Here is a 26,007-nt window from a genome sequence, read left to right as displayed (position 1 = left end):
TTATTATAAACCATAATTAAAGCAGTAGAGGGATTAAATGCAACCAATTTTTCAGCTAGTTTTTAGACCTTTAACACCTTAGTTTTGGTTTTTTTTTCTTTCTTCCATAAATTATAAATGCCTTTTTTTAGTGCCTATTTTTGGCATTTTTATTGCCTTTTTGCCTGCCTATTTTGACCATTTTCAGTGCATAAACTTCCGGGCTCTATTGATTACGATTGATCTTGTGTTACCAAGGTACATACGCACAGTTATTCATCGGATGAAAATCCCTATTTGCTCTATTAAAACATAATCTCCTAATTTTTTTGCTGTTATTTGTCAAGTATTTATAAAAATATCCATGCAATGCAACTTTTCAATTATACAGGGTACCTTATAGGTTCAATGTACAATACAATGTAATTTCTTATATTTTATTTTAAAGTTCCCAGTTTGAACAAAATTCTTCTCATTCGACTGGCCCTAGGTTCTACTTAGGGAAAGTTCTCCTGATAATTTAATATTGTGTACTATAGTGTACATTTTAATAACATACATCTCTGATTTTCAATAATCAAACAGAGGGTTATCTGCATCATCTACAAAAGTGCCCACACAGCTTTTTACAATTTTTTTGCTATTTTTTGTAAAACAGAATTTCAGCCCACATGGAAAATTTATCTGGTCTCATGTTTCCACTCTGAACAAGTTTTACTGTATCTAGAGAGAAAGAAAAAAAACCTGAGATCCAGCGTAAGATGTGCTGCAATTTACAATGACTTTAATTATTTTTCCGAATTTCCCGAAATAAGATGGCTTTTTCAATTCATCTGGATCAGCTATCCTAGGCGGGAGACCTACAACAAACACCAAGTTCTTTTGGACTACCCTAAAAACAAACATAAAACTGCTATTAGGCAAATCAGAAGAAAAATTTCGTAAAATTAGACAGAAAAATCTTCATACATGCACAGTTATGGGGGGAGCTAGTAACTGGGAGAGCAGGGGATCCGGGCGTCGTACCAGAGGGGCACCAATTTTGCCATTCAATCACCTTCAACGTTACAAAAGGGTGCCAAAATTACTGCTTGCCCTGGCTGACCAAGCATCTAGTTGCAGCCCTGGTCACCAATTTTGTTTTTTTACAACACACATTACCAAAGTCTTGTATCACTTGGAAAAACAACAAAATGTGTTAGTAGTTTGTATTTTGGTAATTTATAGAAAATGATAACACCATACCTGACATTGGCGAGATGTTTTCTGTTTTCAGAAATTTTCTGCTTTCTTTGCATGTCTTTCTGCTTCTTTTCATTTTTTATTCGCTGAAGCCTGAAGTAAAAATATAAAATTTCTATTGATTCACAAAACTTATTTGATCCATCTGCCATATTTTTTTAAGGAAAACCCTCTTTTTTTTAACAAACAAAAAGTTCTATAGTAAATTAAGTTCCTCATTATGCATAAACTATTAGAGAACTCTTTAAAACACAGTAAAAAAAATTTGAGACTTTCATAAGCATTAGCTATATTCAGGAAGAAAAGGGTCAAATTCATAATACTTTTAATATTGCTAAAAGAAGTCATCATTAATACTTTGTTGAGAGTAAATCCCTCCATTAAAACAAATATTGCTAATAGGCAATGAAAGATGCAAATAGATCTAAGTCAAACTACTTAACTAAACACCAACTTTGGCCATATCGATATATTACAATTTACTGCCATTAAATGAGTAGGGCTGGAAATGAAGGCACCATCTATCAGTGGTCATATATTCTCCCCTGGGTTTGAACCTGGGACCATAGCAGCAACCTTCACAGTGGCAGAAGAGCATCTTACAACCACGCCACTCTGGCATATCCACGTCAAACTAGGACCCCCCCCTCCCACCTTGAGGAGCACAAAACACTGTTCCATGGCAAAAATCAGAATTAATATAAGAACAAATTAAATGACTGCTACTACCAGCCAGTGGAGAGCATTCTGGATGTTTTGGTGAACAACCAATCTCTGGAGTCAAAAGATCAAGCTGAGTCTGAAAATAGCATTTTCCCACTATTCAGTCAGTCAAGACAAACAATACTGGTTTTGATTCTGTTCCATTCATTTCAGTTAGTTTTATCTAATAGAGGGGTGGTTTCTTAAACTTCTGTGCTCCAGGGACTGTTTGTGCTGTTAAGAGGAAGTGCACCCACACTTTGTGGCAATAAAATGAAGGCCACAGACCACTTTACAAAATAATCAGTATAATAGCAATGTGAAATAGAGATAACTGGATTGTTTAGTTTCCCACAAAATTATGGATAATTTTCACAAAACAGGACCCTATAAAAAAAGGCCAGACAGCTGCTGGTGTTGGAGAAATGGTGAGTTGATATTCAAATTTGTGATGGCCAGTTAGTCAGTCAGTCAGACAGAGAAAGAATCTCATTGTGTTACAGTAGCAAAAACATAGTCAAATGAAAACTCTATCACCGATTAAGTTATTTTTTTATTTTTTCAGATTTGGTTCTCATATCAATTGAAATATACTGACTTCATGCAGGATTTTCAAATTACTTAGAGAAATTTATACATACTCTTCAACTGTGAGAGGTTTGAAGTTTGCTGGGTCTTCTGTGTATTGCTAAAATAGAAAAATAAAATGTAATTTAAAATTTATATTAAAAAATTTAGTTTCTTGAGTTTATTTTCAATATAAAAAAATACTGTAAATAATATTAAACAAAAATGGTTCCTGCACATTTCAACTGAATATGTTAACAACAATACAAATACCTTTCGACAAGCTGGACACAATCCATTTTCATTTGTTCTGATTCTATGCCAACAAAACCGACAGATCTGAAATAATGAAAATTATTGATTACTAGATATAATACCTATGCTGCCTATATTTTTCACCTGTACTGGCAGCATTAAAGAAGCAACAAACCATTGTAAAGGCATATACATGTCTGAAACAAATTATTAGGGAACTGTGGTAACAAAAAAATATTCCAAAAGTCATTCTTGAGGCCCAGGAACTATTGTTGCCCTACAGTTTTTTGCCCATTCCCAGAGTTTGCCTGGCTCTGGTGAATTTTTAAAGTGGCTTATCATTTAAATTGGACCCCATTTGGTATATATGCAAACTTTGGTGACTTTGTTAATCATTATACAAATACAACGCCACAACAGGCAAAATGTCCAATTAAGAATGCATGTCTTTATATCAACTATTTTTTTTCACCTCTCAAATTTAATTCAGTATTAATGAATAATGCCATTTCGGTAAATAAGTAAGTATTAATGAATAAACTACAAACAAACAACCAGCAAAAACTATTAACGTTAAAAATCTGTGTTTTTGTAACCTGAAAGGTTGTTGAGCCCAACTTAACTTCATGGATTAACATTTCTCCTGTAGAGAGAAGTTCTTTTATTCCCAAATCGTCCCCCCTCCCTAAAGTAAATGTTTGATAGCAACTCGGTATCACATATGGCACAGGTTTCTCGATTCACTTGATGTGCAACCAAAAGGCCATTCGGCACCAACAAAATTAAAAACATGTTCTATGGACAAGATTGTTTCTTGCACAATTTATGGATGTATTTATGTGTTTACAACTTGCATGTTGCTGCTTAATAATTTACACAGTTATATTCTTTCACAGATTTAATGAGTTTTGATAAAAAAAATTAGGAAACTAGACCAGTGATTCCCAATGTGGGCATTACGCCCCCTGGGGGCTATGGAATGTTCCAGGGGACAGTAGAAGCTATGGGTATAACATAGGATCCTATGGATTCGGGGGTGATGGGAGAAAAAATTTCTAAAGGGACGATAGGACAAAAAAGGTTGAGAAACTATGCTCTAGACATTCCCTATTAAAATTTCAAGTCCAGCAATATTATGTGGGTACAGCATCTATTATTTCAAATCAACAATTATATGGGGCATAGAATTCAAGACTTCATACAAAAACTAATTTGTTTTTTTATCAGGGGAATCTTACTACCCCATTGTAATACATTAAAAACACTTAGTGCAGTTATATCTAAGTTTAGCGCTCCCTATATTTTTCCATGTACAAAATCTATAAATACAACAGCTATCTTTCTGCAGCACTGTATCTAGAGATTATACATTAAAGTCTATATTTACCAGATGTTCTATAAGTCTTTTAATCACAAACTTTACCACATATCAATAACATGCATACCATACTTTCACTTTTACTTCAATATCACTAAAGTTAATGCAAAGAAAAAAATGAAATTTAAATTTTGCAATTGAAATCAGATTTTTAAAAAAAATCAAGTAACTTAAACCAAGATTTTAATCACAATTTAAATCAACTGATTTAAATCTGCACACCCTGACCATGGGATACATAAATTGAATTTTTCTGTTTTTTTTTTCAAAATTTTAGATATTAGATGATTTGATCAACTAATTTGTGTCAAATATGACAATTACTGACTGTGATAAAAGTGATATTTAAAATTAACTTTTGCGAGTCTCCAAATGATGGCATTAAATAATTGTTTTTATCAGTTATTCTACTTGGCGGAAGCTATCTTGTACAAGAACCTTTTCCATCTGTTAATAAAAACTAAGAATTTAATAAGCTTCATGCAAAAGCTTTTGAATAAAGCATTACAACTTCCACTGCAAAATTTAACTTAAAAATTATTTTTTTTTAATTCAAGTTTATTTTAAACTAGAAGCTAATATAACACAAAAATTGCAAGAAAATTCATTGCAAAGTGAATTCTGGATTCAAAGAGTTAATGAACACCATCAGATAAAATAAAAATCAAGCAAAGACTTGACACACCAAATTAATACATTAAATCAGAGCACTTATATACCATCAAAGCACCATCATATGGTTCCTACTCTTTGAAAGTAAAAAATTTCAAGGACTATTCAAGTACTTTTCCAGGCAAAATTTTAAAATTCAAGGAGATTCATAACGCGGTTGATAAAAATTATGACTTTTTAAAAGAATGAAATTAAATTAATCAGATTTTCTTAATTTATATTAAGCACTAGCTGTAATACCCGGCGTTGCCTGGGCTTTCTTCAATGAGGCTTTTTTGGATCACGTGATATCTCCCTCTTTGTTTGAGGGACATGCAAACCGTGTCCAAGTTGACCAATATGGCGACTTCCTACGCAACTCATGAAATAAAGAAATCTAGATTTAAAGAAACGTAAAAATAAATAAATATATTTTTCTTTTTTTTAAAGGGTGCTAGGTATTTTTATTCCCCCCCTTTGAACTTCAAGTTAACCATCTCTGCCTGTTTCTGCTTCAAAAAATACTTAATTAAAGCTGTGGAATTTTTTCGATGTACTTTTTACGGGCCCATAATTAATTTTAAAACAACCTAACCCACATAAATTTATGCAGTTGAATATCAAAAGACAATACGGAGACATTGATTTTCATGCTTGAGAAGATATAAATGAAAAGTTGAAATCAATGTTATTGCATGGATATCCAACTCGAAAGTAGGTCCAGCTAATTACTTCATATTTAATCTCCTGGGCTTTGTATATCTCTACGCGACCTCAATATTTCAAAAATCGAGTATTTAATACAATTTTTAAAATTATTGATGTGACAGAAAACCCCACCAAATTTCCGCATTTCTCCATCAAAATCGGCAATTTTAACACTGATTTTTATGAGGATCACCATTTTCCTGACCCTCAAAGCGATGCTGATGATGATTATGACGTCATTCAAAAAACTTCATTACTGGGAGCATTGAAAATGCGGCAAACCATTATAAAGGCATAAATATCATACATATATTGACAGCGTTGAAGAAATGGCAAACCATTGTAAAGGCATATACACGTCTTAAACGGATTGCTAGGGAACCACGGTAATCAAAGTAAACGTTCGGAAAGTGATTGTTGAGGCCCAAAAACCATTGTTGCCCTACGGTTTTTTTGCCCATTGACGATCGATCTAAAATTGTAGATTTGTATAGAGAGCGCACGCGCACACACACACAAAATCAATTTTATATATATAGATTTATTCAAAATGCCAATTTATTAAAGATATATAATTTTTAAAACAATTCTTATTGCAACTTGTATACAATATTAAGTTGCAAAGATCTTGCTTTTAAAAAAAAATGAAAAACATTGTAGTTTACTATACAAATAAGCATTCAAGCCGAGATCATTTTATGTTTGAAACAATATTGAAATTTGCCTTCAATAAAAAAAAAAATCAGAAAGCATGTAGTCACATATGTGGGGTAACCATATGACCCATATTTCCTGAGATATTCTTAGAGTTTCATGTAATTTTGACCATTCTGACCTTTTCACAAAAATGTAAAAATGTCTCGTTATTACCCATATTTTTAACAAAGCTTATTTGAATTTTCGTTCTTTACTGAAATTAAGTATTAAAATTATATTTTCCTAACCCTATAAATTATATAAGTACGACTTAAAATATAAATATTAATCTCCCATATTCAAGTTTTTTTTCTTTTTCTCATAGAATTCATGTAAATCTACTGCTTCAATGCAATGGTGCTTCATTTACTGTGTGCCTTTGGTGAATTTTTGGTTATTTTATCGGTAATTTGCAAACTTTTGTCACCTTTGGTATCATTTTTTGCTGACAATTGGAATGATTTTCCAGTATTTTTTATCAAGGAAACGTGGTCAGCCTACATACACGCAACTGACATTTCATTGCTTAAAAATATTTTGAGCTACTGAACTAATATCTTAAGCACAGTGTTTTGCTACCAGATTTTAGGCATCTTTTCAAGTTCAGAAATATCTCAGGTACGCGTAACCATATGTTCTGTTTTGAACATTGTTTCTCAGCTCACCATTGTCGTTGCTCTACCCCTTTTCACCTTAGTGAAACATGATTTGGAAAAGGGGATTTAGTTGAAGGGAAACAAAAATTGATGTAAGAAATCCATTGAAAAAAAATTTTCAAGCACTTTAAGCACTTGAATTTTTTTTTTCCTTCAAAGACTGCAATGATTTTCCAAGGACTTTTAAAGAGTTTGAAATTAAATTTTTTTCCGATTACTTTTCAAGGACTGTACAAACCCTGAGTTATATTAATGTGATTATCCCCTAATAATATAGTTTGACTAGATTCATATTGCACTTTTTTGATAAAATACCTTTCCTTTGTCAATCAGCAATATTGCTTTTACTTTTTCATGGAAGAACATTAAAATACAAAAAAAAAAAAATATATATATATATATAGGCCTATAAGGAAGGGTGGAACCAAATTTTTGCGTTACAGTTTTTAGATCTTTTAATATACATAGGAAAATCTAATGCAATGCTGCATAATAATTAAAAAAATGTTTAAATGTTTGAAGGAAAAAAATGTTTCCTTACCTGATATCCACATGTGCAAGGGAAAAAATTTAAGTCATCCAACTCCAAAGCTTCTAAACATAGAGGGCACTACATTGAAGGAGGGAAAAAAACTCACAAATCATTATTTATGAAGGTTACAACAAAAAACTTCAACTTAAAAAAACTTTTTTCTGTTTGAATTGAAGTACAGTCGCCTCCCCCCCCCCCAACCTGTATTCATGGTTTTTCCTTCATTGGAATATTTTTTTGACAACACTCAGCAAGTCATTCACATGTTTTGCTTACAAAATTTGAGTTGTGCGTGTTTAGGATGGCTCATTCTTCTAGTGCTACTGATGCTGCTTTGAAAAGACAAAAAAAAGTGAAAACTTGACAAGAAAAATTGGATATATTGATGAAAACTATACTTGGTGAAAGTAAGTCAATACCTGCTGTGGAAGGAATTCTGCCATTACGGAATCAATTTGAATCTACGGTGAGATATATCAAGAAAAAGAAATCTGAAATTTGTTCAGCCATGGCTGTAGTTGCACCCGTGGCAGTTAAAATTTTACAGTACCTATGGGATCCATGTGATTCTCATACAGAAAATGCTGTTTTTTGTGGGTACAAGACTGATATAAAAAGGTATTCCAATTGATTATAATATTATAACAGAAAAGGTGAAAAATTGTACTTTTCTGTAAGGAAAGGGCTGGTGAAACGTCATCAGAATTTTATGAAAGTAAAGGTTGTTTCATAGGTTTAAGAAACAATTTGGATCACACAATGTAAAAATCACTGACAATCAAGCCTCTGCTAACCAGAAGGCAGCTAGAAAATTTCCAAAGACTTTACAAAAAATTGTTGAGAAAGTATTAAACACCAGCTGAGGTGCATAACCAAACGAAACTGCACTATTTTGGAAGATAATGCTGCAAAGAACATTTATCACCCAAGAAGAAAAGCGATCCCCTGGTTTTAAGACAAGTACAGGTAGACTCACTATGTTGTTTTGTGCAAATGCGTATGGGTACATGATAAAGCCCATCATCATTTTCAAATCTTCAAATGCGTGAGCATTGAATGGAAGGATAAGCCAAAGCTCAGTATTTTGGACGAACAATAAAAAGGCTTGGACTACAAAAACAATTTTCCTGGATTGGTTTAAATGGTGTTTCGTTCCGGCAGTCAGGAGGTACCTTGAAAGTGAAATACAAGCCATTCAAAGTTCTTTTGATATACTGGATTGACCGAGGAGGAATTAATACAGCTGACTGGTTTTGAAACTGAAGTTGTACCAGATGAAGATCAAGATAAAGAAGTAGAAGACAAGTTCGCCACAAGTAACATAGTGGAGGAGCTTTGCAAGCTCAAATCTGCAATAGATTATTTCCCCATAGATCCCTCTATTTTATGTTCTTTGCATGTAGAAAAATTAGCTTTGTCAACACACTCCAACATATTTGATGATATGAAGAAGAAACGGCAAACAGAAATCACAGTGCTCTTTCAGAAAACATCGCCAACAAACGCTGCACCCTCTTTTACATTCCCTTCTACCTCTGCGTCACCCTGCTCTTTCTCATGATGCTCAATAAATGAAATATACAAAAAATCCCTATGGTTTCGGTTATTCACAGATTTTCCATATTTGCGGTCACCGGAATGTAACCCCGTGAATATGGGGGACGACTGTAATGAATTTATCAGTATCAGATAATAGATTAGGAAAAAAAAATTATAACTTCAAAAATTAGTACACATTTCTCGATTTATATATTTTGTGAAAACGATTTAAAAATTACCTCTCGATCTTCATTATTTGCTGACATATTTCAGCTAGAACGATGTTTGGATAAAACTGGAAAAAAAGAAAGAAAAATTTCAACTGAAAATTAATACCAGTTAATGTTTTAACACACATATTTTTCAAATATTAATATAAATCAGATTTTGCTTCAAATACGTCATCTGGCAGCTGAGAGAGTACTTGATGCGTGATTTGACAAATCTGGATTCAAATCTCTAAATGAGGAGCATAGAATATCCGCTTAGATTTAGTTTTAAACTGTAGATACTAGTTTGACAGGTCCTTTTATGAGATCACTGTCACATTAGAGATTCATTTGTTAAGTGAATATGCCTCAGGTACGTCAAACAACCACCACCAAAAAACAAGCTTATATAACTTGAACACTTGAAATTTCAAAGTAATCTCAGCCATCACTCATAACACTGATTTTCAGTTTTTCACAGTTTTCTGATGATGCCAAAAAAAAGCTGATTTGTCCTAAACATAATTTGTCCAATATAAGTAGTAATTATACTAAATAAAAATTGAAAAATTGCTCTATTTATTCATCACTAACCTTGCTCAAATATCACTAAGTTTAGTCAGAATTAAAAAAATTTCAAAATAGCAGTGACTGAAGTTTCTGGAATTCAAAAAATAATCTCATATATATATATTATATATATAAATTATATATATTATATATATATATTATATATATATAATACCGTCCCACCTGGGGGCCAATTCCTGAAGTTAAGAGAGGCTACTAACGTCTCTACTTCAGTGCCTCACGCCACAGTGCATGAAATAAGGAAAATCAGGGTCATGTCTCCAGTGGTGTAGATGGTAGCATGCTTGCCCGGTATGCAAAAGAGCCTGGGTTCGAGTCCCAGCAGAGACAAGATGATTTTTCTTTCCGAGTTCACCTCAGCATAATATCCAGAAAATAAAATGTTTCCTTGATTACTCAGATTTCTAAGATATTAAGATATTACGCCTGGTTAGGCCAATTCAGGACAATGTGATAAACATTTACTATCCCATAAAAATTCTAGAGATAGGATATAAATTCAACCCTAGTAAGACCAAACTACCTTTTGCATCGATAGGCACACAGACAAAAACTCAATTTTCATCCCATCATTGCCTGCTGAGCTAATAAATCACACCCTGTATGGTTCTCAAGGCTAGAGCTGAAGTAATTTTGTATCCATTAAATTTGAATACATTGCTAATGAGCAAATAGGGTCATGTGATAAACTTTAGCAATTGATACAGGCATTAAAACTTCATCGAAGATGCAAAAAAAAAATGTTAATTACACAATTAAACAAAACAGCTAAAAAAACTGATATAAAAACAACTGCTGTAATGTTCATTATATTGAACACAAAATTTACACGCAGTTCTAACCAGAACCCCTTCGCTGGGCACACGATCTGAAATTTTCAATTAACTGCCTAGGCCTAGGATTTTACAATGCAGACTGGAACTTTTTCTTTTCAATATTATGCTCAATGCACAAGGACCCAGCATTTCTTCATGCCCTCCACATCCAGCTAAAGGTTCACCCACAGCTATTCATTTGAGAAGTAGAAGAGTAGGGTATTGCCGGCTTGCACAGCCGAGGGCCAGTTCTCTAGATGTATTTGTTTATTTATATATGTAAGAAAGAAGATATCCTATCTTTCTCGGTAAGATAAAAGTGCCCTCTGATGATGGGTACCGAGCTGAGCTGAGAGAGACGCAGACATCGACGTATACGTGCGTGGTCTCCCACACTCTGATGATTTTGTTTTATTATTTTGTTTCATATTTTTAACCAAGATAGAATAAACTGTCTTAGCTTACCATTAAATGTGTTCAAGTGATCATTTCCTACATTTGGGGGCTTGCCCTTTCAACCCAACCATCCCCTAGATAAATGACTTGTGTATTGAAGTGTCACTGACAGGATGAAAATTGAGTGCTATTCTGTATGTGCATCTGGATTACTTAGCCGTTTTTTTTTTCCTCAGATGGGGGGGGGGGGGGGGGGCTTCTACAATCATAAAGCTCCTAAATGATATCATTTTTGACGGCCCTTTCGATTGAAAAACAAGAAAAAGCTTCGAGCTTTCAAGAGATTTCCTCCAACTGTTAATAAGAAAGAAACAAATAATCCTTGAAAAAATCATTTAATTTATCTCAGCTAATTTCAGTTGGAGTGATAATTCTCCATATATATATACATATATATATATATCGACGTTAATAATATTTATAATATAATACTATCGACGTTAAAAAATATTTAGAACATCCTATAATTTTTAAAAATTAATTTATCATATAGGCTATCAGTATGACAGGGCTTGACAAATCCCAGGTGACTAAAAAATTGATACTGTGCCTAATGTTTTTAATATATGATAATTGAAATGAAGTCTGAGGGCAGCACAAAATTATTGGAAATTATATAAGCTGGCATGAAAGGGGATGGGGTCCCCCAAGTCAAAGAATACACTATTTCGAACCAATTTTATCACGGGGAAAAATGCTTGATGCCTATGAAATTGATGCCCTCCCAAATTCTTCCTTCCCCGGTTTGTCAAGCCCTGCAGTATACATAATGCAGTGAATTTGTTGGGCATTATTATTTGTGGGTTCACTTCTTTGAATTTCTTCCCAGTCAATTACAAAATGAATTGTTCTGGGGAGACTGTAATTATATCACTATATACCTATACTACTGATGGAAAAAAGTGAACTTTGTTGATATATTCCCTGGAAAAAAATATCGAAATAATTCATGAGAAATGCTCACGAGATCATGCTGCTAATTAAGTCAATATGATTAGAGATATTAGTAATGAAGAATTTCCAGCATTGTTCTTGATTAGGCTAGAGTTTGAACAAAATATTTTAACAAGCGCAGGACTATGCTGCTGCTACTGTTGGAATCATATTACAAGATATATGAAAGGACAACACTGTATGTTACCAGATGTATCAACACATAACCCTCTGCATCTGTCTATAAAGTTAATGCAAAACAAAGCATGTGGTAATTCAATGAGTTCCTCCCCCCCCCCCCCATAGGTTCTGTGCAACTGCTTACAATGGTTTTTGTATGCAACACAAAAAATTAGTGTCTCATTTCTAAAACTAGCACTTACCCAATCACATGTCATTCTTGATTTCATTTATGTGTGATAATTTTTATCAATGATAATATGGCTAAAACATGAACTAGATATCGTTCAGAGAAGTAATTTGAATTCATCACCAATCTATCTTATATAAAATGGTGATAATCTCAACCCTATCTAAAAAAGTCTTGTATTACGTGCATAATGGCAATAAGATGAAACACATTCCAGTATGTAATATATAATTGTAGTCAGGGCATTTACAGCTTCAAGTAATGAATATGTACAATAACTTAATTCTCAATGGGCTAAGCCTAACACATTGTGCAAGGCCCAAAAATGTCAGGTTTGTGGTTTCCTAAAAAAGAATGATAACGTAAAAAAATGGTAATGCAATAAGACCAAAGCTGTTGGGAAACACAGCATAAAACAGCCAATTGAAATGCTTAGAAACATTTTCAATTGTAATGTTTTTTAATTCATGGTGAATGGCTATCTGTGTGAGGGTGGTTAGAAGCATTCTTGACATAATTAGAAATTTTAGTCTGCATGAAGAGTTCAAAGATTTAATGAAGCAACTATAACCCATTTCTATAGCACTCAATGTATCAGTGACAGAAAGGTTGTGTAAATAGTCCCGATTCTTGTAACGAAATGGATGAGGCCTTTTACAAAATGTTGACTTCATACCTTATTTCTAGGTCATAAAATTAAGATATGAAGAGGACATTCTCTTCCCCATCATTTGTTTGCATGTCTTATCGATCTTTAATTTACCCTAATGGGTGAAAGATTAAATTGTAAACAGCAACAAGTGGCAAAATATACGAACTTGTCTTTTTAATTGCATGTGCAAAAACTTATAACTCATTTCAGTGATACTGTTCAAAGTACTTTTAATCTAATAACGTGGTGAGAAAGAATGTGTTAAACATCTAAAATTCTCAAAAGGCTGTGATTGTGTTCAAATATTTCTAAGTTGTCCTAAAAATTCAGCAGGTTTAAAAAGAACTTTATATTTTTGGATTTATCCACTCATTTTTGGAACAGCTTTTTGGCTGCCATAACAAAAAAGGTTTTATTACACCATGTTGAACTGAACTAATAAAAGTAAGAATTTTAATTTTAAAACTGTTATATTTCTTGTCAATAAAAGTAGTTTAAAGTTTATGCATAAATAAAGTTTTTATTTAATATATAACTATAACAGAACCTTTTAAAATGGGCACTATATTAACATTATAGTTGATAAAATCCTGTAGTAACTGCAGTGAATAATGATTGCATGACTACAAAATGAACTAATGTTTTATATAAATTGGTTTATTCCATTTCTTTTTGCATTCATTTGGAAGAAACCCGAGGCTGCCTTTTTCTAAAAATTCCTGACCCTGGCACAACATACCTGATGAATTTTGTGTGTCGAAATGCTTTTAAAGCACTCCTTTAAGTTCTGCACATGACTCAAAAGAATTTTCTTGTCTTTTGCACATTTATTCTTTATAAGCTGAGAAATGAATTACAGCACACAACTGCTAAAAAACTTTTGTTTTTCAGTGTTGCACTGCAGTGAGGAAAATGAGGATTTTGATAATTATTTTCAGATATTGTAAATTGCAATTATAGCTTGTAATAACCTGTTTTTAATGACTTCTAAATTAAGACGAAATTTTCTTTTTACGATAGCACGAAAGAGATCAGTGCCATTTAATAAATGAATTGTTTATTGTTTTGACTTGAAAAAGTCAAAAGTGATTTTGTCAATTAGATTGAAATCAGATGAAATGTATTTTAAGACTTCCAATGAAATTTCTCCAGGTCTAATGAAAAGATTCAGCTAGATATGTGACCTTGATCAAAAGATATAATTCTTACATTATAAGTGCAAATGATGAATATGAAAGGAAGACTAGTTTCTTCTGCTGGGAAGAAGCAGAGTTGGTTTGTTACAGCACAGTTTAAGAAACTGCTTAACTCTGCAAGAGACTGATACACTTATTGATTTGTATACATAATTAAGTTATTGAAATTAAATTTACTTAATATTATAGAAAATATACATTTTCTGTAAATCTAAAGCATAAATTCTAGCTTATACGATAAATTATTAGAAGAGAACTAGTTTCTTCCGCTGAGAAGAAACATATTTCTTCCAGCCGATTTTTTCCATGGCTTTTTCAGCTCCGGAAGAAATTGTGTATCATTTGGAAACCGCACCTACTCTACATGTAACTATGTCCAGGCTTTCACTAATGGTTTTAACCAATAAAACAAGCCATTTCAAGTCTTTTTCTTTTATATTTTTAAAAGCTCAATACCGAGAGACTCACTCATAAAAAAACAATTACTTCTAGGACATTGTATAAACATTGGCAATATTAGTAAAAAAATCACCAAATTATAACCCGATGAAATTCAAGCCATCTAACTTGATCTTCAATTTAACCAAACTCACATAAATTTCAGTTATAATTCAATATAACCAACACCTGACTGATAATTCATTTCCAATGCTTTTTGATAGCACTCTCTAAACCTCAAGTACCTACACCAAGTAAGAAAACAAAACAAAATACAGTAAAACACCTATATAGTGATATTCAAGGGACCACAGAAATGTATTGTTATAAAGGAGTTATCTCTATAGATGGGAGTTTTCATAGAATAATATAGTTATATCCAGAGAGCAATATCTTTATATATAGGTGATTATTGTTATATACTATCATTATAGGATTTTCAAACCGTGAATTAAATAGGATAATTTTGATGAAATATTGTGCATATTAATCACTTAACTTCAATGAAGATAACCTATACAATATTAACCTAACGAATAACAAATGCAACATGAAATTACATTGTTTTTTAAACTTAATTGGGAGCACTAACATATCCAAGGATGATGTCACTCTTTGCTATCCTTAGGAAGGTTTTCAACAGCTGGCTGATGCAAAGATGAATTTAGGATAGTGGAAATTCAACTGCCCTTGCGAGGGACTGCGTTCAGTGCAAACAAGCTCTAAGGAAAGATTGAGAATCATTTCCTTTGTAGTCTAATGGTCTAGGGTGCTCATCCAGCAAGTGAAAGTACGTGGGTTCTCGATTCCCAGCAAGAGCAGTTGAATTTTCTCTTTCCTAAATTTATCTTCTCATCAGCCAGCTGTTGAAAATCTTAGTACTAATATAACCTTGAATATGTTTTGTGTTTCATTTGAAAACCACACCCACTCCATCTATTTTTTAACAATTTCCTTCGAAATCATTCTTCAGATAAATTCCAAAGAGGGATTCATGTTTTAAAAAGGTTTTTTTTTCCTCGTAAATATGTTGACTTTCACTAAGGATTTCATCCAATAAAACAAGCGATTTCAAAAGAGTCTATTTTCTTATACTTAAAACCTCAATACCGAGAAACTCGCTCATATATAAACACTCCTGATGTTAATAAAAAATCCCTGACTGATATACATAAAGATGAAATTCAAGCTATTAAACCGTTATCTCAAGCATTGATATATAACCAAACTCAAATTTCCATTATAACTCAATACAACTAACACATGATATAATTCATTCCCAATGTTTTGATAGTGCTCTAAATCTCAAATATCAACACCAAAATACAGTGAAATGCCAATATAATGATACTCAAGGGACTGGAGAAACATGTCATTATAAAGGAGTTATTGTTATAGATGGAATTATATTAACACCATAAAAAGTGGATTGTGAATAGAGTAATATCATTAAAAAGGCAATTATCATTATAGACAGTATAGGCCTAACTATATGATTTCACTGTATGTTGAATTATTTTGATGAAATATCATGCATTAAACGCTCTAACTCAATCTTCAATGAAGATAGCCTTTTCTCTTGTACAATATTAGCCCAGTGAATGAGAAATGACACAAAACTATGTTGATTTTTTGTTTTTTAACTCTATTGGGAGTGTTAACTTGATTTCTCACTGTGTTTTGCGTTTTCATTTCAAAACCACACCCACTCCTCCTATATTTTAACAATTTATTACAAACTCATATTTCAAATAAATCCCGCAGAGAGATTCATGTTTTATAATTGTTTCTTCACTTGTATGTTCAGACCTTCACTGATGTTTTCATCCAATAAAACAAGTGATTTCAAGTCTTTTTTTCTTATACTTAAAATCCACTACTGAGAAACTCACTCATACAACCATAATAAATTTTAGAAGATTTCATAAACACAGCCAATATTAGTGAAAAATTGCCAAATCATGATCACAAAGATGAAATTCAAGCCATCTAACGTGAAAGCTTCAATACGTATAACCACACTCAAATTTCATTTATAACTCAATACAAACCAACACAACTGATAACTCATTCCCAATGCTTTTTGACAGCACTCTAAAACTCATGTGTTTTATACCAAGTGAGAATACAAACGCCTATATAAAGATACTGAAGGGACCAGAAAATCATATCGTTGTAAAGGAGTCATCGTTCCAGATGTATGTTCACCACTATGAAAAGTCCATTGGGACCCGAGAGCAATCGTTATATAGGCAATTATCATTATAGAGAGTATCATTGAATAGGATTCTTCATTATGTTTTTTCGCGATATCAATAATTCTGATGAAACATCATACAGTAATCACTTTACTTTAATCCTCAATGAAGATACATTTTTCTCGTAGCCACCCTCTCGTAGTACCTTTTTCTTTTCGCCTAACAAATGAGAAATATAGCATAAAATTATAGTGAGTTTGTTTATTAAACTCCAACAAAAGTATTAACATAGTCTTGAACATGTTTTGTGTTTCATTCGAAAACCACACCCACTCCAAATATAGTTCAATAAAATTTTCTTCGAACTCATTCTTCAAGTAAATCCCAAAGAGAGATTCGTGCTTTATAATTATTTCTCCCATTTGTAAGTATATCCAGACTTCCACTAATGATTTCGTCCAATAAAACAAGCGATTTCAAGTCTTTTCTCTCGTATTCAAAAACCTCAACACTGAAAGACCCGTTCATAAAAACACACTTACTTTCAAAAAGTTGCATAAACACCACCAATATCAGTGAAAAACCACCAAATTATAAATCACAAAGATGAAATTCAAGCCATCTAACACGAGATATTCAATACATAACCCACACTAAATTTTAACTTCATAACTCGCTATAACATTCACATTATGTTTAATATATTAATAATGTTGAGAAAACCAAATTACATTTATAACATTGATTACATATGTATAACTTATATCCAGTATGTTTATGTGAAATAGCCTAAATTGAAAACCCATCTTAATAAGGTCATTATAAATACAATATCCCACACAAAATAATAATTGCCAAATTATTTTTTAAATACTAATAATTAACGAATTAGTCATCTCATCCCACGCACCTTTTATATCCATAAATTTTCACAGGTATACATATTAAAAAAAAAAAATTTTCACGGGATATAGATTTTTTTTTTACCTGTGCAGAGAAATAATTACCAATTATTTTTTCCGTGATTAATCAGCGAACTATTATGATTAATCATGAAATAATGATTCACGATTGCGATTGATGTGATAGAGAGGCTGCTCTCGCAATAATACTGCAATACACAACACACACACAAAGTCTTGACGTATAAAACTACATAGGGACAGGATGGCCAATTGGAATTCGGATGATCAAAGAAAAAAAAAATAATAATAATAATGAAAAATAAATAATGAATTTGGAAACAAAAAGATTGATTTTCTATGAATTAATTATCGGTTGGTAATTATTTTAAAAAAAACTAAATATTTAAAATAATGATTAACCTTTTCTTTTGTGAAACACGAACAAAACCACCGACGAGAGAGAGAGAGACGAGACTGTGTGTGACTTTTTTCGCTCAACACGAAATATTCAGCTCACAAGCAGCTGTGACTGTGGTTGGTGGTGAATGAGAGAAATAATCGTCTGGGGGGATATTTCACGTCCGAATCCTCGATCACAGCCGAGCAAATCTAGTTTACGAGGCTGGGCAAGTCAAGTCAAGTCATATTAGGCATTTTTAATTGCCTTTTTTTTTTTTTTAAATGAATAATTTAGATGGAGAAAAAAAATTGAAAGCTATTTTTTAAAGAGTAAAATTATTCTCTTTAATTATTTTATATCGATTAATTTGCATTCATCGTATGTATTTTTTTTTTCCTTTCAATAACTGACGTCATCTTTGGAGTCCTCCTCATAAACGACGACATTAGAGGGGCAATTACAAAAGACATAATAAAATGCTACTTTAATTTCTTTTGAATTTAAAGAAAGTCCACATTGCGCAGGGGCGTAGGAAATGTTTCGAACCTGTGGGTGCTCGTCTTGAGCTTTTATAGTGGAAATTACGATTTCTCAATCAATTCTGGGGGTGCTCAGACCCGTGGGTGCTCGAGCACCCACAGCACCCACCTGGCCATACCATACTGAAAACACCGGTTCTCGTCCCACCACCGAAGTTAAGCAGCATCGGGCGCGGTTAGTACTTGGGAGGGTGACCACCTGCCCTGGGAAGACCGCGTGCTGTTGGCATCACTTTGCCAACGGCCATACCATGCTGATGGTTTTATGGATTTGTTTTTTACCAGGCAGAGTCTTGGCTCTGTCCCGCTAGGGATATAAGCCATTTATTCAGCTGAGTTGGTCCGTGCTGGAGAGTGCTAAATGTGCCCGACCGGGATTCCCTTGAGATACATTCGATGGCTCCCCGCTCCGGCACATCCAACTCTCTATCCTCCCCTATCCATATTGAGGGCCCCTATCCCGTCCCATCAAGCTGGCAAAACAGCTGGACCGCCCCTGTGGGCCACTTGTAAGGGGACTTGGGGACTTGTAAGATATGATGGAATTCTGCCATCCGGCTCCTTACCAAGCGGTAAACCCCCGATGCTGCGCATGCGCACCACCCAGCGAAGTCCCACCGCTCGATGATTTATTCATCAACTTGTATTTTTTACAATTATATACAAAAGCCGATGCTGGCACCCATTGGGCCTACTAGCGAGTCTCGCGAGGTATTTTGCTGCCTTTTATAGATGTTATATCTCTACGCAGCGCATCGCGCTAATTAGTGTGTGTGTGTTAGAAGATAAATAGTTGTGTCTCTGTCGTACATTGGTTAGTGACCAGAAGCGGGTTTTAGTCAGTTGAGGCCCCGGGCGTAAGACAAAATAATGGGCCCTTGAAATTAGAAAAAAAGTAAAGATTGTGATTTTCGGGGTTCTTCAGAAGTCGGGACCCCTGGTGCGCTCGCCGTTAAATCCGCCTCTATTAGTGACTACCAAAGTTTGCCTGTATTAATATCTTGAAAGTTTCTTTTTTTTAAGTGTTGTAGGCTGACGAAAGAAACAGTCGTGTCTTTGTAGTGTATGATCTACAGCACATACATGCTCAACCCAAGGTCCGAAATGTGGCCCTAGGAATCATCTGATGTGGTCTGTGACCTTACAGCTAATTTTTCAAAAATAAACCAAGTGGCACATTACCACAGATCGGTGACCCGCGATGCAGACTCTATCTGTTCTGCAGTTCCACATCGCTTAAGTTAAGCATCTTCAAACCCCCGCACCACGGTGTTCCCTGAAGTACCCAGCGCACTCGATACTTGTGTTCGATTTCATGCTCACCAGTACTTTATCAACGTACGTTCCAATTAAACACCTTGTACAAATTGCATTAAAGTATTAAAATCACATTGATTTCATGAATTAACTTTCCTTAAGGGTGCTCTTTTTTATGATGGGTGTAGGCAGTGCTGGTGACTAATAAGATTGGATACCTCTGACTTAAGAGGTACGCGGCACATTCCCAGATCACTAAAGTGACTCGCTACACATTTACAGATCACTTGAGTGACTCGCTACACATTTACAGATCACTTGAGTGACTCACTATACATTTACAGATCACTTAAGTGGTCCGCAGTATATTCTGGGTGCGGGGAGCTGCGGGCTGTGGCTTCCTCTCGACGATGGAGGTAGGAAGACCAGGCTTCACGGCCTTATATTTTCTTGTACGCCCGGGGCCCTCAACCGGTACAGACCAGCAAGCTTCGAGGAGAAACAGCCGAATGGAAAGCGATTCTGTTGCGGAGGACTCTACGGCGGACATCATCAGAGAGCTGAAAAGACTCCTGAAGAGTGACACCAACGATCGTGGGAACAGGAAAGACAAGTCACGGGTGTGCTGGAAAAGCCCTAAAAAGGCCACCTGAGGAGTGTGGTGTCCTTATAAGAAATGACTAAAAGAACTAAACTGATAAGAACATACAACGCCACCTAGTGTTGTGTAAGGGGAACTAGTGAGTTCTACCTCGGGCATCAAGTAGACAAGATGTCTATATGTTCTGCTCTTTTTCAAATTTAACTTCAGCCCGTGCTCCTGACATTTTTTGAAAAATTTTTCCAAAGCCCTGAGATGCGACTCGTCATTTGTTCCGGTCACTCTGGCGTCATCCATAAAAACTTTTACACCATCTATTCCTTGGAATAGCCTATCAATGTACCTCTGCCATATTGCTGGAGCTGCATTTAGGCCGTACATCAATCTTTCACAGGCGTATAATCCCTTATGAGTGTTTATGGTTAGGAGTCGTTGACTGTCAGGGTGCACTTTCATTTGCAAATATGCATGACTGAAATCCAATTTTGAAAATCGTTTACCCCCATTTAAACATGAGAATATTTCTTCAAACGTTGGTAAGGGATGCTGAGGCACCTCTAGCTTAGGATTTAATGTGACATAATAATCTGCACATAACCTTATGGATCCGTCTGGTTTCACCACGGGAACTGGTGTAGCCCAATCTGAAGTTTCAACTCGCTCGATAATGCGTTCTCTTTCAAGCCGGTCTATTTCTTTTTCAACCCGGTCTTTTAATGCGAAGGGCACAGTTCTCGCTCTACGAAACTCTGGGGTAACATTTGGTTTTAGCTTTAGTTCCACTTCATGGTTATTTATCTCACCCAATTTGTTGTCGAAAATTTCTTTATAATCATCCAACAATTTTTTGAGATCCATGTCATTAGCGGTCCTCACAGCCTTAAGAGAGTTCCAGTCTAGATTGATTTTGTATAGCCATTCACGGCCAAGGAGAGAATTCACGTAGATTTCGCAGGTCCCATATTCGAGCATATGTTTTTGATCGTAGTCGATGCTCATTCTAAATGGATGGAAGTATACCCGATGAAATCAACAAACACGTTCAAGACAGTTGAATGCCTACGGGACTGTTTCTCTCGATTTGGACTGCCTTTAGTGTTAGTGAGTGACAATGGTCCTCAGTTCACATCACACGAGTTTGAAATATTCATGAGGAATAATGGAATAAAGCACAAAACGTGTGCTCCCTTCAAACCATCAAGCAACGGGCAGGCAGAGCGATACGTTCACACCTTAAAACAATCCCTTCGGGAGATGCAAAGATTTCCCGGAAACATCTAGCAAAAAGTGAGCACGTTTCTGTTGAATTACAGAAAAGCGCCAAATGCGACTACCAAGCAAAGCCCAGGAATGTTATTCCTAAAAAGAGAAATCCGAACTAGGATAGACCTAGTTTTGCCAAATATCAAGAACAGGGTTCAAGAAAGGATCAGAAATGAGGTCACAGACTTCTATGACCGAACTTTCGAGCCAGGAGATCGTGTGGCTGTGCGAGATTACAGATCCGCCAATAACAAGTGGAAGTTCGGAACTGTTCTCAACAAAGACGGAGTTCTACACTACACTGTAGATGTAAATGGAACTCTCTTCCGACGTCACATCGACCAGATGAGAGCAGCTGGCAATCAAGTCCAGCCAAGCTTGGTGATACCCCGAGTTCCAGGCAAACTTTCATCAACTCCTGTCGCTGCTGACTCCGAAGTACAAATTGCTCCAGAAGAACAGACAACTCCGACAGAGATCAGTAGCGATCTACCTAACACCAGCTAAGGCACCAGCGACGTCCAGCAAGCCACCAGCGATGTCCAGTACTCCCGTTCCTTTGCGACGTTCCCAACGAACCAGGAAAGCTCCTGTCCGGTTGGATCTTTAAATTAGCGGGGAGGAATGTGGTGTCCTTATAAGAAATGACTAAAAGAACTAAACTGATAAGAACATACAACGCCACCTAGTGTTGTGTAAGGGGAACTAGGGAGTTCCACCTCGGACATCAAGTAGACAAGATGTCTAAATGTTCTGCTCTTTCCGCTTTATAAATTCTTCCTATCTATATGTATGTAATCTATCTAAGTCTAACGTAATAATAAATACTCATCAAAATAAATACCCATGTGTTATCCACTCGGCTCACAAAAGTGTTAAAGAAAACACAACAAGGAGTGCGTGCTCAATCGCGGCTGCCGGTACGGGAAATACGCGCCATGCCGAGTGTATCACGTTCACAGCTGCATGGTGGAGACCACGGACTTCACGTGAGAGACAAAATGGATGGACTCCCGTGTAGAATGGTAATCAACACCTGTGAGCCAACGTGAGCATCGTCAGGACGGACCTGGCTTAAAAATTCCAGCAACGACTTCTCTACGTACCACCATCGCTGACGCTGCAGACAGTCAGGTGGTCGTGTTGAATTTCCTCCACGAAAAATGATGGCCATTCCGAAAGCGGAAAAAGAGTTCATCTCCCATGACATGAAGAGGAAGTTCCAGTCTCCTGAAGAAAAAGCGCATATAAATGCCAACTGTCATCTCGACTCTCAAGTTACGACCCTTGGAGCGAGAAGAGCAGGCCCAGCTAGAAGATCCTGACATACGACCGATAATGGACTTGAAGGAATCCACCGGGAATAAACCAGCGCAACCCGTTGCCTCTTCCAGTCCAACGACCAAAAGGTACTGTGTGATATGGGACTCCCTCGAGATGAGAGATGGCGTACTTTACCGCAAATGAGAGTCGGAGGATGGAAAGACGTTCCGGTGTCAACTCGTCCTGCCAAGGAGTTGTGTGAAAGAATTGCACGGAAACCCGACCTGTGGACATTTCAGATAATTACGACTAACAATAATTAAGATTTTATTGAAGGCCCTTAAACGGTTTTGTTGGGACAAATCCAGGATCGCGATGTGGAAGAGTGCTGCAAGAATTGCGACGCCTCCAAAGCACACCCGGGCTCGTCTTCAACCACAACATTGGAGCGCCGTTCGAGGAAATCGCCAAGGACGTCTTGGGACCGTTACCGAGAACCGCTACGAAGCGAAGGCAACGTCTCATGACTTCGAGGAAGGAGACCTCATCTGGCTCTGGAACCCGAAGCACCGGAAAGTAAGCCCGAAACTCCAGACGTCATGGGAAGGAGCCTACAGAGTCGTGAAGACATTGAACGATGCTCTGGTTCGGGTTCAAAAGACACCATCGTCAAAATGCAAGGTGGTTCGACTGAACGGTTTGGCTCCTTACCACGGTGAGTGACGAAGTGCGACCCACCGACTAGAGGGCCGAATTCTCGATACGAACAATTTTAAAGGAAGGGACAGTGTTACGAAAAATATCGGTAGCGCAATTTTTTGATAAACCCTCGGGACAGTAATCTCGTGTTGCCAAACCGGAAGCGTAAAAAACATTGCAATTGTGTGGAAAGATCTAGAACGGCCTTCGTTGACCTCCATACGGTGGTGCCACCAGACTGGTACTACGGTAGAATATGTGGAAAATTCCATGTGTCTTTTAAAACGAGGTCGGTTTGTAGAAATGAATTCGGAAGGAGAGACGTTATCTGTCGAACGTGTTTCCGTTGTTTGTGAATAAGTGTAAAAAGTTTTTTTCTGTGAAATAAATCTGTGAAGTCCTGCAAATTGTTTCATCCTCTGCTTATTTCAATGACATTATCCGGAATACATAGGCAGAGATAGACATGAAAGTCTGGGGATTTTATTCGTTGTTAAAATGAATATAAACGAAATTTTTTCGTGACCCTCACAGAGGGGATGTCTGACAAGATATGTTGTTAAGAAAAAAAGAACATCATGGGTCATGGGGCCCCAAGGTCAAGTGAGGGTTTTGAGGCCTTACCTGGAAAATTCTGGAAAATTTCAACCACTTTTCATTTTTGTAAACCCCTCTCCTCTTGAGGCCCGGTCATGCCCGGGTAAGCGTATGCGATAAGACGGCATTGGGGGTGACCAAGACGTACGGGAACGTATAATAGAGATTAGCGACGAAAACAGTTGTATTGTTTTATTAACATACTCGAGAAGCGAGATGATAAGAGAGAAAGAGGCCACTCAACGAGGTGCACGACTTGAACAAACAAGTTTGTTTTCACCTCGTTTTTAATGAATTGTATTTGATGCGGGAGTGTGTCCAAACGGGAGGAGGGGAGGGGGAGAGATACAACCTTGGGCTATCTTAACAGATGAGGCCCCACCTAGTCACGGCCAGGCGTGCAGATTTCGTCAGTCGTAATTTTAGGAAGCTCAAAATTTGCTCCGGGCATCGTCAAATCCTTGGGCAGCCAGTGAGTTTTTACCCCATTTTTTTTTCTTTCACGCAATTCAGAGCCACAACTAGTGGACGCGGGTCTGGTGCCCTGGGTGCTGAATTCACCCTTTAACTGCCTAACGCTTCTTCTACATGGCACGTGGGAGCCAAAATGCCGGTTCGCCGGTGATAAAGCATATAGTTGCGGCCCTTCTCAAATATTTTAAATATTCACTGTGATTTACAGTTAGGGCTGCTTTAACGCACATTCTCAAGTCTCCGCCTTACTAGAGCCGTCTTAACGTCATCACAGGCCCTGGACAAAGTGATTTTTCTGGGCTCTTCCCCATACCTGGCTAGAAATACCCTGCTACACAATTTACTTATTTACTGTCGGAAATTTGACCAGACCCCACATTTTCTTTGGCCCTTTCTTCACCTGAAGCCTGCGGGCAGTGCCTGGATGGGCCCATGTGCAGAATGACCTCAAGAGGTCGTGGGCTTCTGGGAAAGGTTTTGCAGTTGGGAATCGACCCCTTCATGCTAAACCTGACACTCTTACCAAAGACTAGTTACACTAGAGCAGGTTTCATTTCTGTGCTATTTCATTTCCATTGTTGAATAATGTTGATTACAGCTATTTTCATTCTTCTTCATTTTTATTCTCGAAAAATTAAAAAATAACGCAAATAAATATTCGTTTTGTAATTCCCAATAAAAGAAAAAGGGCGAGGTTATAGTAGCTCTTTAGTATATCAGTTTATAGTAGCCCCCGTAGTTTTTAATTTTTTTTAGCAATGCAGCAATATTTGGCAATTGGCTGCCGCCTGGCAACTTTTTGGTGATGTCCCGTATTTTGGATCCAATGTCACGCCTTTTCTTCGGTAAAATATGGTCACAATTTTTGTATCAGTGCTGTTACATTTGTACTGAAGATCATTGAAATCATTAGATTATTTGTTAATAAGTTATCTTCATGCTGAAAACAAATCAAATTTGAAATGAGCTGCGAACTGAATGTAGAGGATAAAATTCAAATGTGGAACAAAGAAATAGCTAACGTACTTAAAGATTATCAGCCGCCAGATGTCATTAGCATCTCACGAAACCGAAACAGGCGGAAAGACCCAGAGTTTGAACGAGTACAATAAATTTTTCGGGGTCATTGAATGTAAATATAAACAATGCGGTTTATGACATAATGTAGGCAGCGTGGTTGGTGTTACGCCCCTCTCGCTCTGCGTTTGTGCCTTACCCTTTATTTAATTTTTTACTAGTATTTCCC

General features: G+C 36.0%; 2 protein-coding genes across 5 annotated transcripts in view; one reads left to right on the top strand and one right to left on the bottom strand.

Annotated features, from left to right (window-relative positions):
• LOC149079671 (uncharacterized) overlaps nucleotides 1-18,284 on the bottom strand; it is a 52,670-nt gene extending 34,386 nt beyond the window's left edge. The window contains exons 1-7 of one of the 4 annotated variants that reach the window (XR_016193679.1): nucleotides 18,089-18,284; nucleotides 9,145-9,200; nucleotides 7,376-7,444; nucleotides 2,764-2,829; nucleotides 2,565-2,611; nucleotides 1,225-1,314; nucleotides 724-871 (exon numbers count right to left, since the gene is read on the bottom strand). Coding sequence is in view for 2 of the 4 variants with exons in the window: in XM_089240278.1 (XP_089096404.1) it covers nucleotides 724-871; nucleotides 1,225-1,314; nucleotides 2,565-2,611; nucleotides 2,764-2,829; nucleotides 7,376-7,444; nucleotides 9,145-9,171 (447 nt within the window). In the remaining 2 variants the exon portion in view is untranslated. Of the gene's footprint in view, nucleotides 1-723; nucleotides 872-1,224; nucleotides 1,315-2,564; nucleotides 2,612-2,763; nucleotides 2,830-7,375; nucleotides 7,445-9,144; nucleotides 9,201-17,750; nucleotides 17,908-18,088 lie in introns of those variants that run through there. The other 3 variants (XR_016193680.1, XM_089240278.1, XM_089240279.1) reach the window with 3 other exon arrangements.
• Nucleotides 18,285-21,815: 3,531 nt separating this feature from the next.
• Nucleotides 21,816-22,235, top strand: LOC149079670 (uncharacterized). The gene has a single exon (XM_089239928.1). The coding sequence runs from the start codon at nucleotides 21,816-21,818 to the stop codon at nucleotides 22,233-22,235; it is 420 nt and encodes a 139-aa protein (XP_089096054.1).
• Nucleotides 22,236-26,007: the final 3,772 nt, after the last annotated feature.

Source organism: Pholcus phalangioides, unplaced genomic scaffold (genome assembly GCF_987345545.1).
Source record: "Pholcus phalangioides strain wild (caught in Gottingen) unplaced genomic scaffold, Ppha-v1.0 ptg000012l_1, whole genome shotgun sequence".
In the NCBI taxonomy this organism is placed as follows: Eukaryota; Metazoa; Arthropoda; class Arachnida; order Araneae; family Pholcidae; genus Pholcus; species Pholcus phalangioides.
This window is presented reverse-complemented; position numbering and strand designations above follow the sequence as displayed.